The sequence below is a fragment of the Nomascus leucogenys genome, chromosome 11, assembly GCF_006542625.1.
Source record: "Nomascus leucogenys isolate Asia chromosome 11, Asia_NLE_v1, whole genome shotgun sequence".
In the NCBI taxonomy this organism is placed as follows: Eukaryota; Metazoa; Chordata; class Mammalia; order Primates; family Hylobatidae; genus Nomascus; species Nomascus leucogenys.
This window is the reverse complement of record NC_044391.1, coordinates 46008299-46022430: the sequence shown is the minus strand read 5'-3', so window position 1 is coordinate 46022430 and position 14132 is coordinate 46008299. Positions and strand designations below refer to the sequence as shown.

At 37.2% G+C, this 14132-nt stretch overlaps 1 protein-coding gene across 2 annotated transcripts in view; it reads right to left on the bottom strand.

The window, feature by feature from the left end:
- Nucleotides 1–3124: 3124 nt before the first annotated feature.
- The window catches only part of ZNF569 (zinc finger protein 569), a 59622-nt gene continuing 48614 nt past the window's right edge, over nt 3125–14132 (bottom strand). For both annotated transcript variants that reach the window (XM_030822280.1, XM_003252682.3), the window contains one exon: nt 3125–6400. In XM_030822280.1, coding sequence (XP_030678140.1) covers nt 4578–6400 — 1823 coding nt within the window. In that variant the 3' untranslated portion in view covers nt 3125–4577. The remainder of the gene's footprint in view (nt 6401–14132) is intronic.

The window sequence follows — 14132 nt, the reverse complement described above, 5'->3', positions numbered from 1 at the left end:
ATTTCTCCTTTAAATATCATCTCTTTTTAAAAAATTTTTAGAGTCGGGGTACATGTGCAGGTTACCTGGGTATATTGTGTGATGCTGAGGTCTGGGGTACAAATGACCCTGCCACCCACGTACTGAGCATGGTACCCACTGGTTACTTTTTCAATCCTTGCCCCCTTTTATGTTTTCATTGCCTCTTATGTTTTGGTCTTTGATGATTGCTTAACTGATTTTCTCCCAGAAGTCAGCTTTAAAATCCCATTCCAGAAGCTTACTGATAATTTATAAGGCCAGAAAAGTAAAAAGAAATCATATAGATTGGAAAGAACAAAATATAACTGGCCCCATTTGCAGATGGCATTATTTTCGACATAGAAAATCTAAAGGAATTTACAAACAAGAATATCACAACACACACATCCAGTGAAGCAGTTAAGTTTAAATCTAATACATTTACAGGAGCAAAAAATTACAAAACAATGATTAAAACTGACGAACTCAAAGAAGACCTACATAAGACACATATTGTGTTTATGGAGTGGAAGGCTCAGTATAGTAAAGACTTCCATTCTTCCACAATGAAATAAAGGCTTAATGCAATTTCTATCAAAATTTAAGCAGGGCTTTTGAAAACATAGGCTGATCCAAAATTTATATGGAAGAGCAAAGAAAGTAGAATAGATAAATAAATTTTGAAAATGAATAACAGGTCAGGTGTGGTGGCTCACGCCTGTAATTCCAGCATTTTGGGAGACCAAGGCCAGAGGATTCCTTGAACTCAAGAGTTTGAGACCAGCCTGGGCAACATGGCAAAACCATCTCTACTAAAAATACAAAAATTAGCTGAGTGTGGTGACACACACATGTAGTCTAAGCTACTTGGCTGGGAGAATCATCTGATTGTGCAGTGAGCTATGACTGAACCATTGCACTCCAGCCTGGGTGACAGGAGTGAGACCCTGCCTCAAAAAAAAAAAAAAAAAAAAAAAAGGAAAAAGAATAAAAAAATGAGAGCAATCAGTATACAGCTATAGTAATCAAGACAATGTGGCACTGATAGAGGGATAGATGCATAGATTTTTGGAAAAGAGCATTCAGAAACACAGAAGTAGGCCAAGCAATTCTATGGAGAAACAATATTTTTTTTAACAAATAGCATTGTAACAAGTAGACATCCAAAAAATGAACCTTGACCTAAATTTTATTCCTTATAAAAAGTTAACTCAAAATGTATCATAGACTAATTTTCACATTCGGCTTTAAAATTTTTGTGTCTGAAATAAACTGAAAACAAAACAATACTTTTAGAATGCAAGTAACTGACAAAGGATTTGTGTCCAGAATATATTATAACACAAAAAATAAGAAAAAAATCCATTATGAAAAAACTATAGAGATAGAGAATAGATTAGTAATTGCCAGGGGTTTGGGATGGGGAATGAGGAGAGGACAGAAGATGGGTGTGACTATAAATGGATAAAACAAGGGATCTTTGTGGTGTTATAAGTTTTATATATTGACTATTGGGAGTGGTAGTTACACTAATCTGTGCATGAGATAAAATTGTATAGAACTGCCAGGTGCGGTGGCTCATGCTTTTAATCCCAGCACTTTGGGAGGCCAAGGCGGGCGGATCACGAAGTCAGGAGATTGAGACCACGGTGAAACCCCGTCTCTACTAAGAATACAAAAATTAGCCGGGCGTGGTGGCGGGCGCCTGTAGTCCCAGCTACTCGGAGAGACTGAGGCAGGAGAATGGCGTGAACCTGGGAGGCGGAGCTTGCAGTGAGCCGGGATCGTGCCACTGCACTCCAGCCTGGGTGACAGAGCAAGACTCTGTCTCAAAAAAAAAAAAAAAAAATTGTATAGAACTGTACAGACACATACACAAGTGCACATAAAACTGGTAATGTTTGTGGATTGTACCAATGTCAAATTTGATTCTGTACTGTTATATAAGGTGTAGTTACCATTAGGAGAAACGAGGTGTGGGGTACAAGGACTAAATAGTACTATACGGTATTATTTGTATAACTTCCTATAAATCTATAATTGTTTCCAAGAAAAACATTTTTTGAAGTTCCAGTAGAAAAAAAACAGACAATATATGAATAGACTATTCACAGAAAATGAAATTGGAGGTAACATATTTGTTTTTTTGTTTTTTGAGTTGGAGTCTCACTCTGTTGTCCAGGCTGGAATGCAGTGGCGCGATCTTGGCTCACTGCAACCTCTGCCTCCTGGGTTCAAGCGATTCTCGTGCCTCAGCCTCCCAAGTAGCTGGGATAAGAGGCACGCGCAACCACACCCAGCTAACTTTTGTATTTTTAGTTGAGACGGGGTTACACCATGTTGGCCAGGCTGCACACAAACTCCTGACCTCAAGTGATCCGCCTGCCTCAGCCTCCCAAAGTGCTGGGATTACAGGTGTGAGCCACCACTGCGCCTGGCCACAACATAAATATTTGAAAGGCCTGAATATAAAACATCTGTGGAACAGAATGAAGTGAATTTTTCACATCCACTGGGCCCTTACCTGGCACATATAAAATCACCAGCATCTGCATCCCCATTTATTGATCCAGAAACAAAGAAAAGCTTTGTTGAGGTATATAGAAACTGCTTCTACTCTAACACCGATAACTATTCTTGGCTTGGCATTTTAGAATGTAAACTATATTTTACAGTATGCATGAATGGTCTCTTTCCCTCACTCCAAAACCAACCCAAATGAAGGTGGATTTTTTTCCCCCAAATGGATAGCCAGTTATCCCAATAATAAAATAATTGTTTTGTTTCTATACTCCTTTCAACTAGAAAAAAATTTGTGTTTAAAATTAAAAATTGGCCTCAAATAAATGCGAAAATACTGCTGATTTCATTATTCCAATTAACATGAAGAGACAGTAAACAAAATAATACCTTGTCAGGTATGTTTTGTGTAAAGAGAATCTCCTATAAATGTTAGTATCTGATCAAGAATAAAAATCCATTTTAAAATTATTTCTCCAGGCCCAGGTTTCCCCCACCCATTTGATTCTTATTTTTGAGAAATTAGGAAAATAAAAGCAAGAAAAAATTTTTTTAAAAACCCATATAATTAATTTGGACAACCAGATTTGTCACCACTGTCATATTTGCTTTCACTCTTTTATTAAAGAAATATTACAGATAAATATAACAACTCCCACCAAACCTTTCCCACATCCCAAAAGGCAACCAAGTCATATATGGATCTGTGACCAATACACAGTACTGTTCTTTGCAAGATCTTATTAAATTATATAAATGTTATACTGTGTTCCTTTGTGCATTTTTTTATCTCAATATTATATATTGTAATCTATCCATATAACTATAGGTAGATTTTGTTTCTCTCTAAATTCTGTATTTTATCACAGAAATGATCACACTTATTCATCTATTCCACAATTGATAAAAATTTGTTATATCCAATTTTGGGCAATACAAACCATGATTCAGGAACACAGTGATATATGTCTCTTTGTGTACATTTGCGGGTGCCTGTGAGGCCAATACACCAAAATTCAACGGACTATTTCATGTTTATGTGTTTTTTAAAGAAATCTTGTTACCCTAAAGTAATAGATTCTACTTTCATCATAGTTTTAGAATTTTGCTTTTTATATTCTGGTCTTTAGTTGGATTTTATTTTTGTATATGATATAAAGTGGAAAGCTAAAATTTTTCTCCTATGAACCTTCCATTTATTAAATAAGCCATTCATTCCCCAATGATTTCAATAGCACTGTCATACACAGAATTCCTGTCATCTTCTTGGATTTTTGTATGAATGCTCACTATCTTACTACTGCTTGATTTATTCACTCAGTAATACATTGTTTAAATGATAACAGCTTTAAATAAGTATATATCTAATAATAGAGTGTGTCTTCTCTATTTGCTTTGTTAAGTTTGTTTCAGCTATTTGTGTTTCTTTACTTTTCCACATAAAATTTTTGGGTAAGTTTGTGAAGTTCCTTAAAATAAAACTGATGTAAACTTCAGAAGTGTATTAAACTTAGCAATTTGGGAGAGAAATTGTATTTTTACAATGTCAGGTCTTTTCAGACAATATATCATTTTTCAGGTGTTCTTTTGTGTCTTTCAACATGTTTTATAACTTGATAAAGACCTCAATTCATTGTTGTGTTTATTCTTAGGTTTTTCTATCAACACATTTTCTAATTAACTATTTCTTGCATAAAAGTTATTTTTATAGTTCTTCATTGATACTTGTTTTCCCAATCTTGTTTTCCTTACTTAATACATTGGCTAGGAACCCAAGTATTTTGTTATGCTGATGGCAGACACCTTGTTTCAGATTTCAATGAGAATGCTGATTAAATATTATCAGTAATATGTCTGCTGAAAGTTTCTGATAATCAGCTTTTTCATTATATAATTTGTCATCTTGGAAGAATTCTCTAATGTGTCATAAATTTGTGGCTTTTTCAGAAGGCTATCCCACATTCATAGTTTTCTACTCTGGAAGTGATCATGTAATGTGCAATGAGGTGTTAATTCCTTCAGAAGGCCTTGCCATATTCACAATATTCATAGGGTTTCTAATGAGTATGAATTCTCTGGTGTCTAACAAGGTGTGACTTTTGGCTGAAAGCCTTGCCACACTCAATACAGTGATAGGGCTTCTCACCTGTATGTTTTCTCATATGAAGGGTAAGAGATGAGATTTGAGAGAAGGCTTTTCCACATTTACTACAGTCGAAGGGTTTCTCACCTGTATGTCCTCGTATATGTATAGTAAGGGATGAGCTTTGAGAGAAGGCTTTTCCACATTTATTACATTCATAGGGTTTTTCACCTGTATGGCCTCTCATGTGCACAATAAGGGAAGTTCTTTGAGAGAAGGCTTTACCACATTCATTACATACATAAGGCTTCTCACCTGTGTGACTTCTCATATGTAAATTAAGCAGTGAGCACTGAGAGAAGGCTTTACCACATTTATCACATTCATAAGGCTTTTCCCCTGTATGACTTCTCAAATGAAGGGTAAGGGATGCAATCTGAGAGAAGGCTTTACCACATTCATTACAATCATAAGGTTTCTCTCCAGTATGAACTTTTTGATGTGTAATGAAGTTTTGCTTTTGGCTGAAGGCTTTACCACATTCATTGCATTCATAGGGTTTCTCTCCAGAATGAATTTTCTCATGAGCAATGAGATTTGATTTCTGGCTAAAGGCTTTCCCACATTCCTTACATATATAGGGTTTTTCCCCAGTATGAATTCTCTGGTGTCTAACAAGATTTGACATCTGTATAAAAGCTTTCCCACATTCATTACACTCATAAGGTTTCTCTCTAGTATGGATTTTCTGGTGTGTAATGAAGTTTTTCTTGTGGCTGAAGGCTTTTCTGCATTCCTTACATTCATAGGGTTTCTCACCAGTGTGACTTCTCATATGTACAGTAAGGGCTGAGCTTTGAGAGAAGGCTTTTCCACACTCATTACATTCATAGGGTTTTTCACCTGTATGAATTCTAACATGTATAATAAGCATGGAAAACTGAGAGAAGGCTTTACCACATTTATCACATTTATAAGGTTTTTCTCCTGTATGACTTCTCATATGAAGAGCAAGGGATGCAATTCGAGGGAAGGCTTTACCACATTCATTACATGCATAAGGTTTCTCCCCAGTATGAACTTTCTGATGTGCAATGAGGCTTTGCTTCTGGCTGAATGCTTTTCCACACTCATTACATTCATAAGGTTTCTCTCCAGTATGAATTTTTTCATGATCAATAAGATTTGATTTCTGGCTGAAGGACTTCTCACATTCCTTACATGCATAGGGCTTCTCTCCAGTATGAATTCTTTGATGTCTAATGAGATTTGACATTTTAATGAAAGCTTTACCACATTCATTACATTTGTAAGACTGCTCCCTACTGTGAATTTTATAATGTTTACTAAGTTTTTCCTTGTGACTGAAGGCTTTTCTACAGTTACTACATTCATAGGGTTTCTCTCCAGTATGAATTCTCAGATGTCTGATGAGGTCCAAAGTCTGATTGAAGCCTTTTCCACAATGATTACACTTAAAGGGGGTAATGACAAAATGGGATGAGCTATTACCATATGATTTCACAGGTTCCTTATATTCACAATGTTCCTTTCTTGTAAGGCATTTCACATTATTATGACAGTCAAAATTATGTTCTAAACACTTTCCAAATAAGTCATACTCATAGAGATTGTGTCTGGAAGGGAAAAAATCAGAGTTCAGAGGAAATGCATTTGCAAATTTCTTTTGACATTCATTGCCTTTTTCTTCAGTCAGTGTTTTCTGGAATTTAACTTCAACTTGTCTCAAAAGTCTGTCCTGGTTTTTCTGATGCTCATCAACTCCCCATATTTCTCCTAAAACAGATCACAAATAAATATCACTTACAATTTTTTTCCAATATTGTAATATGAAGAACATTTTGAAAAATATGCAATTATGGGACTGATTATTGGTTTAAGCCCTACTCTCCCACTATTAAAACATTTTCAAGTGCATATATCTCTTATCTCTGAAGTTTTGAGAAGGAAATTCAGGAAAGGAAATATGAGTAGAGGCATATATTTATAAATACAAATAGCTTTGATTGCTTTAAAAAATGATCTGATAGAAAACAAATAGGTAAATAAATAGGAAATGCAGAATGTACAAAGGAAGTAAGAAGAAATAATGATAGAGAAAAAACAAAAACAGGAAGCTAAAAACTATAAGATCATTTTGCAGGACTCTATTAAAATACATTTTTATAATCTAAACACTTTTCTGGATTGTAAATTACCAAAACTGACTCTACAAGATGCAAAAAAGTTATCTAAACCAATTTCTGTAAAATGAAAAGAAATACGAAAAGTAATTCCCTAAAACAAAAAGGAAAAACCCAGAGATCCACATAAAAATTCTAACAGACTTTAAAGGACAACTCCTATACTGTCTACAATGTTGTGAAAGAAAAAAGACAAAAATTCCCAATGTTTTTGTGTATGAAACATATATTAATACCAAAACCTGACAAAGATGACACACCAAAAAAGCAAACTATCCAATTTCATTTATGAAAACCATTGTAAAAATTCTATGTAAAACATCAAAATGACCCAAAAGGAAAAAAGTGACCCAGAAGTACATTAAATATAAAATATATCATATTTGAGTTGAGTACATTTTTTCCAGGGATACGTTTAAATAATAGAAAGTATATTACTATAAGTAAATAAATTAATGAAAAATATCAAGTAATGACATTTGAAAAAATGAAAAAATCAAGTAATCATTTCTGTAGATATTAAGATCATAAAACTCAACATCTATTTTTCATTTAAAAATCCTTTATATAAAATAGGAACAAATAACATTTAATTTGAGAATAAAGTACAGTACAGCCCAAACACCAGCATTTTACTTAATGGAAAACATCCAGAAGCATTCACATTGAAGTCAGAAATAAGAAAAGATGAGTTGTCACTACTCATTGCAATACTAGGTAGTACAATTAAATAAGATAAATAAATCAGAGGTATGAAAATTAAGAGGCCGGGCATGGTGGCTCATGCCTATAATCCCAGCACTTTGGGAGGCCGAGGCGGGCGGATCGCGAGGTCAGGAGATTAAGACCATCCTGGCTAACACAGTGAAACCACGTCTCTACTAAAAATACACACAAAAAAATTAGCTGGGCGTGGTGGTGGGCGCCTGTAGTCTCAGCTACTTGGGAGGCTGAGGCAGGAGAATGGCGTGAACCTGGGAGGTGGAGGTTGTGGTGAGCCAAGATTGCGACACTGCACTCCAGCCTGGGCGACACAGCGAGACTCCATCTCAAAAGAAAAAAGAAGAAGAAAAAAAAGAAAATTAAGAAAAGAGTTGTCCCTCTTTTCTTAATTAAAAGGCGTGAGTGCAGTGGCTCACGCCTGTAATCCTAGCACTTTGGGAGGCTGAGGCAAGCAGATCTCTTGAGCCCAGGAGTTCAAGACCAGACTGAGCAACGTGGCAAAACCCCATTTCTACAAAAGATACAAAAATTAGCATGCCTGTAGTCCCAGCTACTAGGGAGGCTGAGATGGGAGGATCACCTAAGCCCGGGAGGTTAAGGTTGCAGTGAGCGGAGATCACCACTGCTCTTTAGCCTGGGGGAAAGATTAAAACTGTGTCTCAAAACACAAAACAAAACAAAACAAAAACAAAAAAAAGGAAAAGAAAATGAAAATTAACATTATTTGTCAGAAACAAAACTGTTTACCTGAAAAATCAAGTCATCTGAACAATTATGAAAAGAAATTCATTACATATCAATCAATATTTATTTTTAAAAACCTTCATATACAAACAACTACAGTCATCCCTCATTTTCTATTGGGGACTGGTTCCAGGACTTCCTGTGGATACCAAAATCCATGGATGCTCAATGCCTTACATGAAATGATAAAGTATTTTCATATAACCTATGCGTATCTTTCTGTATACTTTAAATAATCTCCGGATTACTTATAATACTGAATACAATATAAATGCTATGTAAATCATTGTTATACTATAATTTAAAATTTGTATTTTTTTATTGTTGTATTGTTATTTTTTGTTGCTTTTTTCCCCTGAATATTTTCAATCTGTAGTTGCAGAAAGCATGGATAGAAAGGGCTGACTATATTTAGAAATTATAGAATTAAAAACTACATTTACAATGACAACAAAAAGTATGAAAAATATACAAAAATAAAAAATGTCAAAAAACCATATGAAGAAAAGTTTAAAATGAACACACAGACTTGAACAAATGGAATGGTGTTATGGATTGAATTGTGTTATGGATTGAATTCAAGTCCTAACTCCTAGTGCCTCAGAATGAGGCTTCATTTAGAAATAGGGTCATTGAAGGTGAAATTAGTTAAGATGAGGTCAAACTGGAATAAGAGAATTCCCAATGCAATATGACTTGTGTTCTTACAAAAAGAATGCTACATGAAGAGACAAGAGACACGGAAGAAATGCCATGCGAAGACGGAGAGACATAGTAGAGTTCCACTGCCACAAACCAAGGAATGTCTGGGAATACCAGAAGCTGAAAGAGGCAAGGAAGAATCCTTCCCTACAGGTTTCAGAGGGAGTATGGCCCTACTGACACCTTGATTTTAGACTTCTGGCCTCCAGAACTGTGAGAATAGTTATTTTTTTTATTTTTTAGAGACGGAGTCTCACTCTGTAGCCCAAGCTGGAGTGCAGTGGCGCGATCTCGGCTCACCGCAACCTTCGACTCTGGGGCTCAAGCGATTCTCCTACCTCAACCTCCCAAGTAGCTGGGACTAGAGGCGTGCGCCACCACACCTGGTTATTTTTTTCATATTTTTAGTAGAGATGGGGTTTCACCATGTTGCCCTGGGTGGTCTCAAACTCCTGAGCTCAGGTGATCCACCTGCCTCGGCCTCTCAAAGTGCTGGGATTACAGGCATGGGCCACCACACCTGGCCAATTCCTGTTATTTCTAAGTTACCCAGTTTGTGGTACTTTGTTTCAGCAGCCCTAGGAAACTAAGAAAAAGGCATTAAAGCATTTTAGACAAGAAAATTCAACGGCATAAAGATGACATTCGTAAGTTAATATGTCAGTTTAAAGCGGTTTCAATAAAAATGTTTGAAAATGGAATAGCTCAAAGGAAAATGATACTGGGGGTTGCCACCATAGAAGGGAAAAATGTGTAAGAGAAGAATTACTTTTCAACATATATCCTTTTGTACTTTAAAAGTTCTGTTCTGGCCGGGTGTGATGGCACACGCCTATAATCCCAGCAGGTTGAGGCAGGTGGATCACGAGGTCAGGAGTTAGAGACTAGCCTGGCCAACATAGTGAAACCCCGTCTCTACTAAAAATACAAAAATTAGCCAGGCGTGGTGGCACGTGCCCGTAGTCCCAGCCACTCGGGAGGCTGAGGCAGGAGAACCACTTGAACCTGGGAGGCGGAGGTTGCAGTGAGCCAAGATCGCGCCACTGTACTCCAGCCTGGGTAACAGAGTGAGACTCCATCTCAACAAATAATAATAATAATAATAAAATAAAATAAAAGTTCTGTTCTATGAGTATGTGTTATATATCCAGTGTAAACAAATAAAATTGTTCTGAACACTGCAATAATCAATAAAATGCGAAGAACCAATAGGAAGGTTAAAAACTGGATGATGGAATTGGAACATAAAACTGGAGAGGCCCACCTAGGTTAATTGTATAGGGGCAAATATAGTGACCAGAGGAGAAAAAAATAGTAAGAAGTTGAGGTTAAATATGGTATAATAAATACGAGTTTAGCTCAGATTCTATGCAAAAGTGCACTAATACGGTATCATTTAAAAGGCATAAACCAACGAAGACAAAGACCATAACAGACAACAATGGATGATGGATGTAAACATAATTTTAGCAGATGGAAGAAGATGAAAGGACTATTATGTAACAGAAGAACTGAGAACACTAAAACCCATGTGCCTGCAGACGAAGATGTCAAAAAGCAAGTTCCTACTATATAACTAAAGAAAGGCTGAGAAATTAGAGAAGTCATGCACCATGAAAGATGGGAATGAACAGGGGCCCTAAAAAATAACAGAATTGAATGGAAGTCTATAAGGCAAACAATTGCCTGCACTGTGCAATGAGGTACCTATCACTCCCTAGAGAAGATGGGAGACTACTCTCTGCGTCTGGAGAAATGGAACCAGACAGACTCTAGAGTCAGGGACACCAGGTAGAAGAATACAGGGAAAACAAACTGGCTCAAACAAGGAGAACAAGCAAAAGTTTACATATTTAATAAGGCTGAGATATTCAGTTCCCTATTGCTGCTTACTTCCAATAGGAAAATGGAAATTTTTCTCCTCACTGCCAGCATCTGTTATTTTTTGACTTTTTAATAATGGCCATTATGACTGGTGTGAGATGGTATCTCATTATGGTGATTTGGATTTCTTTAACAATCAGTGATATTGAACTTTCTTTCATAAGCTTCTTGGCCATATTTATGTCTTGAAAAGTGTCTGTTCATGTCCTTTTAATAGGGCTGTTTTTTTCTTGTAAATTTAAGTTCCTTATAGATGCTGGATATTAGTCAGATGCATAGTTTGCAAGTATTTTCTCCCATTCTGTAGGTTGTCTGTTTCCCTGATAGTTTACATAAATGATAATCTTGACTAAATGTATTACAACGAATATACAAAAAGATAATAAAATAAAATCTACAAATCAATAATTCAAAATAGAAACATAGGCATACTTCAGAGATACTGTGGGTTCAGTTCCACACCACCACAATAAAGCATGTCACACAACTTTTTTGGTTTCCCAGTGCATATAAAAGTTATGTTGTCTGGGTGCGGTGGCTCACGACTGTAATCCCAGCACTTTGGGAGGCCGAGGTGGGTGAATCATTTGAGGTCAGGGGTTCAAGACCAGCCTGGACCATATGGTGAAACCCTGTCTCTACTAAAAATTCAAAAAAATTAGCCGGGCGTGGTGGCAGGCGCCTATAATCCCAGCTACTGGGAGGCTGAGGCAGGAGAATCATTTGAACCTGGGAGGTGGAGGTTGCAGTGAGCCGAGATCACGCCACTGCACTCCAGCCTGGATGACTAAGAGAGACTCCATCTCAAAAAAAAAAAATTAATACTATATACTTAGTCTATTACGTACATAATAGCATCATGTCTAAAAAATGTACTACATCTTAATTTAAAAATATTGCTAAAAAATGCTAACAATCATCTGAACCTTCAGTGAGTCATAATCTTTTTGCTGATAGGTGTCTTCCTCAATGTTGATGGCTGCTGACTAATCAAGGGGGATTTACAGAAAGTTGGGGTGGCTGTAGCAATTTTTTTCTTTTCTTTTCTTTTTTTGAGATGGAGTCTCCCTCTGTCGCCCAGGCTAGAGTGCAGAGGCTAGAGTGCAGTGGCTCGATCTCTGCCCACTGCAACCTCTGCCTCCCAGGTTCAAGCGATTCTCCTGCCTCAGCCTCCAGAGTAGCTCGGATTACAGGTGCGTGCCACCAGTCCAGGCTAATTTTTTTTGTATTTTTAGTAGAGATGGGGTTTCACTATGTTGGCCAGGCTAGTCTTGAACTCCTGACCTCTTGATCTGCCCACCTCGGCCTCCCAAAGTGCTGGGATTACAGGCGTGAGCCACTGCGCCCGGCCCCAATTTCTTAAGATAACAATGAATAGTCACACTGATTGACTTTTCTTTCACAAAAAGTTTCTCTGTAGCATGTGATGTTGTTTGATAGCACTTTACCCACAGTAGGACTTCTTTCGAAATTGTAGTCACTCCTCTCAAATCCTACCACTGCTTTATCAATTATATTTACAGAATATTCTAAATCATTGATTTCCACAATGTGCACAGCATCTTCACCAGGAGTAGATCCTAAAGAAATTACTTTCTTTGTTCACCCATAAGAAGTAATCCTTATCCCGGCAATTACGAGACTGCAGCAATTCAGTCACATCTTCCAGCTCTACTTCTAATTCTACTTCTCTTGCTAGTTGCACATCTACAATTACTTCCTCCACTGAAGCCTTGAATCCTTCAAAGTCATCCATGAGTGTCGAATGAACCTCTTTCAAACTCCTGTTAATATTCTGATCTCCTCTCATGAGTCATGAATATTCATAATAGCACCTAGAAACATGAATCCTTTCCAGCCAGTTTTTACACTCTTTAATTTACCCAGATCCATCAGAGGAATCATTACCTATGGAAGCTATTACATTACAGAATGTATTTCTTAAGTAATAAGACTTGAAAGTCAAAATTACTGCTTGATCCATGAGCTGCAGAATGGATGTTCTATTAGTAGGCATGAAAACCAACACTGATCTCCTTGTACGTCTCCATTAGAGCTCTTGGGTGACCAAGTGCACTGTCAATGAGCAATAATATTTTCAAAGGAACTTTTTTTTTCGTGAGCAGTAGGTATCAACAATGGGCTTAAAATATTTAGCAAATCAATGCTGTAAACAGATGTGCTACCATCCAGGCATTGTTATTCCATTTATAGAGCACAAGCAGGGTGTATTTAGCATAATTCTTAAGGGCCCTAGGATTTTTAGAATGGGAAATGAATACTGGCTCCAACTTAAAGTCACCACCTGCATTAGCCCATAACAGGAGGGTCAGTCTGTCATTTGAAACTTTGAAGCCAGCCACTGACTTCACCTCTCTAGCTGTGAAAGTCCTGGATGACATCTTCTTCCAATAGAAGGCTGTTGCATCTACATCGGAACGCTATGGTTTAGTTAGCTACATTCATCAATAATCTTAGCTAGATCTTCTGGATAATTTACTGCAGCTTCCATCGGCTCTTACTGCTTTACCCTGTATTTTTATGTTATGGAGATGGCCTCTTTCCTTAAACCTTATGAACCAACCTCAGCTAGCTTCAAACTTTTCTTCTGCAGCTTCCTCACCTCTAAGCCTTCATAGAATTGAAGATAATTAGGGGCTTGTCTTGGATTATGCTTTGGCTTAAGGGAATGCTGTGGCTGGTTTGATCTTCTACCCAGACAACTAAAACTTTCTCCCTATCAACAATAAGGCTATTTTGCTTTCTTATCATCTTATCATTTGTGTGTATACTATAGTGGCACTTTTTTTTTTTTTTTTTTTTTGAGACAGGGTCTTGCTCTGTCACCCAGGCTGGGATGCAGTAGTGTGATCTCAGCTCACTGCAACCTCCATCTCTTAGACTCAAGTGATCCTCTCGTCTCAGCCTCCCAAGCAGCTGGGACTACAGGCGTGCACCATTACATCCGGCTAATTTTTGTATTTTTAGTAGAGACAGGGTTTCACCATGTTGCCCAGTCTGGTCTTGTACTCCTGGGCCCAAGCAATCCACTGGCCTCAGCCTCCCAAAGTGCTAGGATTACAGGTGTGAGCCACCATGCCCGGCCAGCACTTTACATTTACTTCAAGAACTTTTCCTTTGCATTCACAACTTGGCAAACACAAAAGGCTTTGCTTTTGGTCTATCTTGGCTTTTAACATGCCTTCACTAAGCTTAATCATTCCTAGCTTTTAATTTAAAGTGAGAGATGTGCGATTCTTCCTTTCACTTGA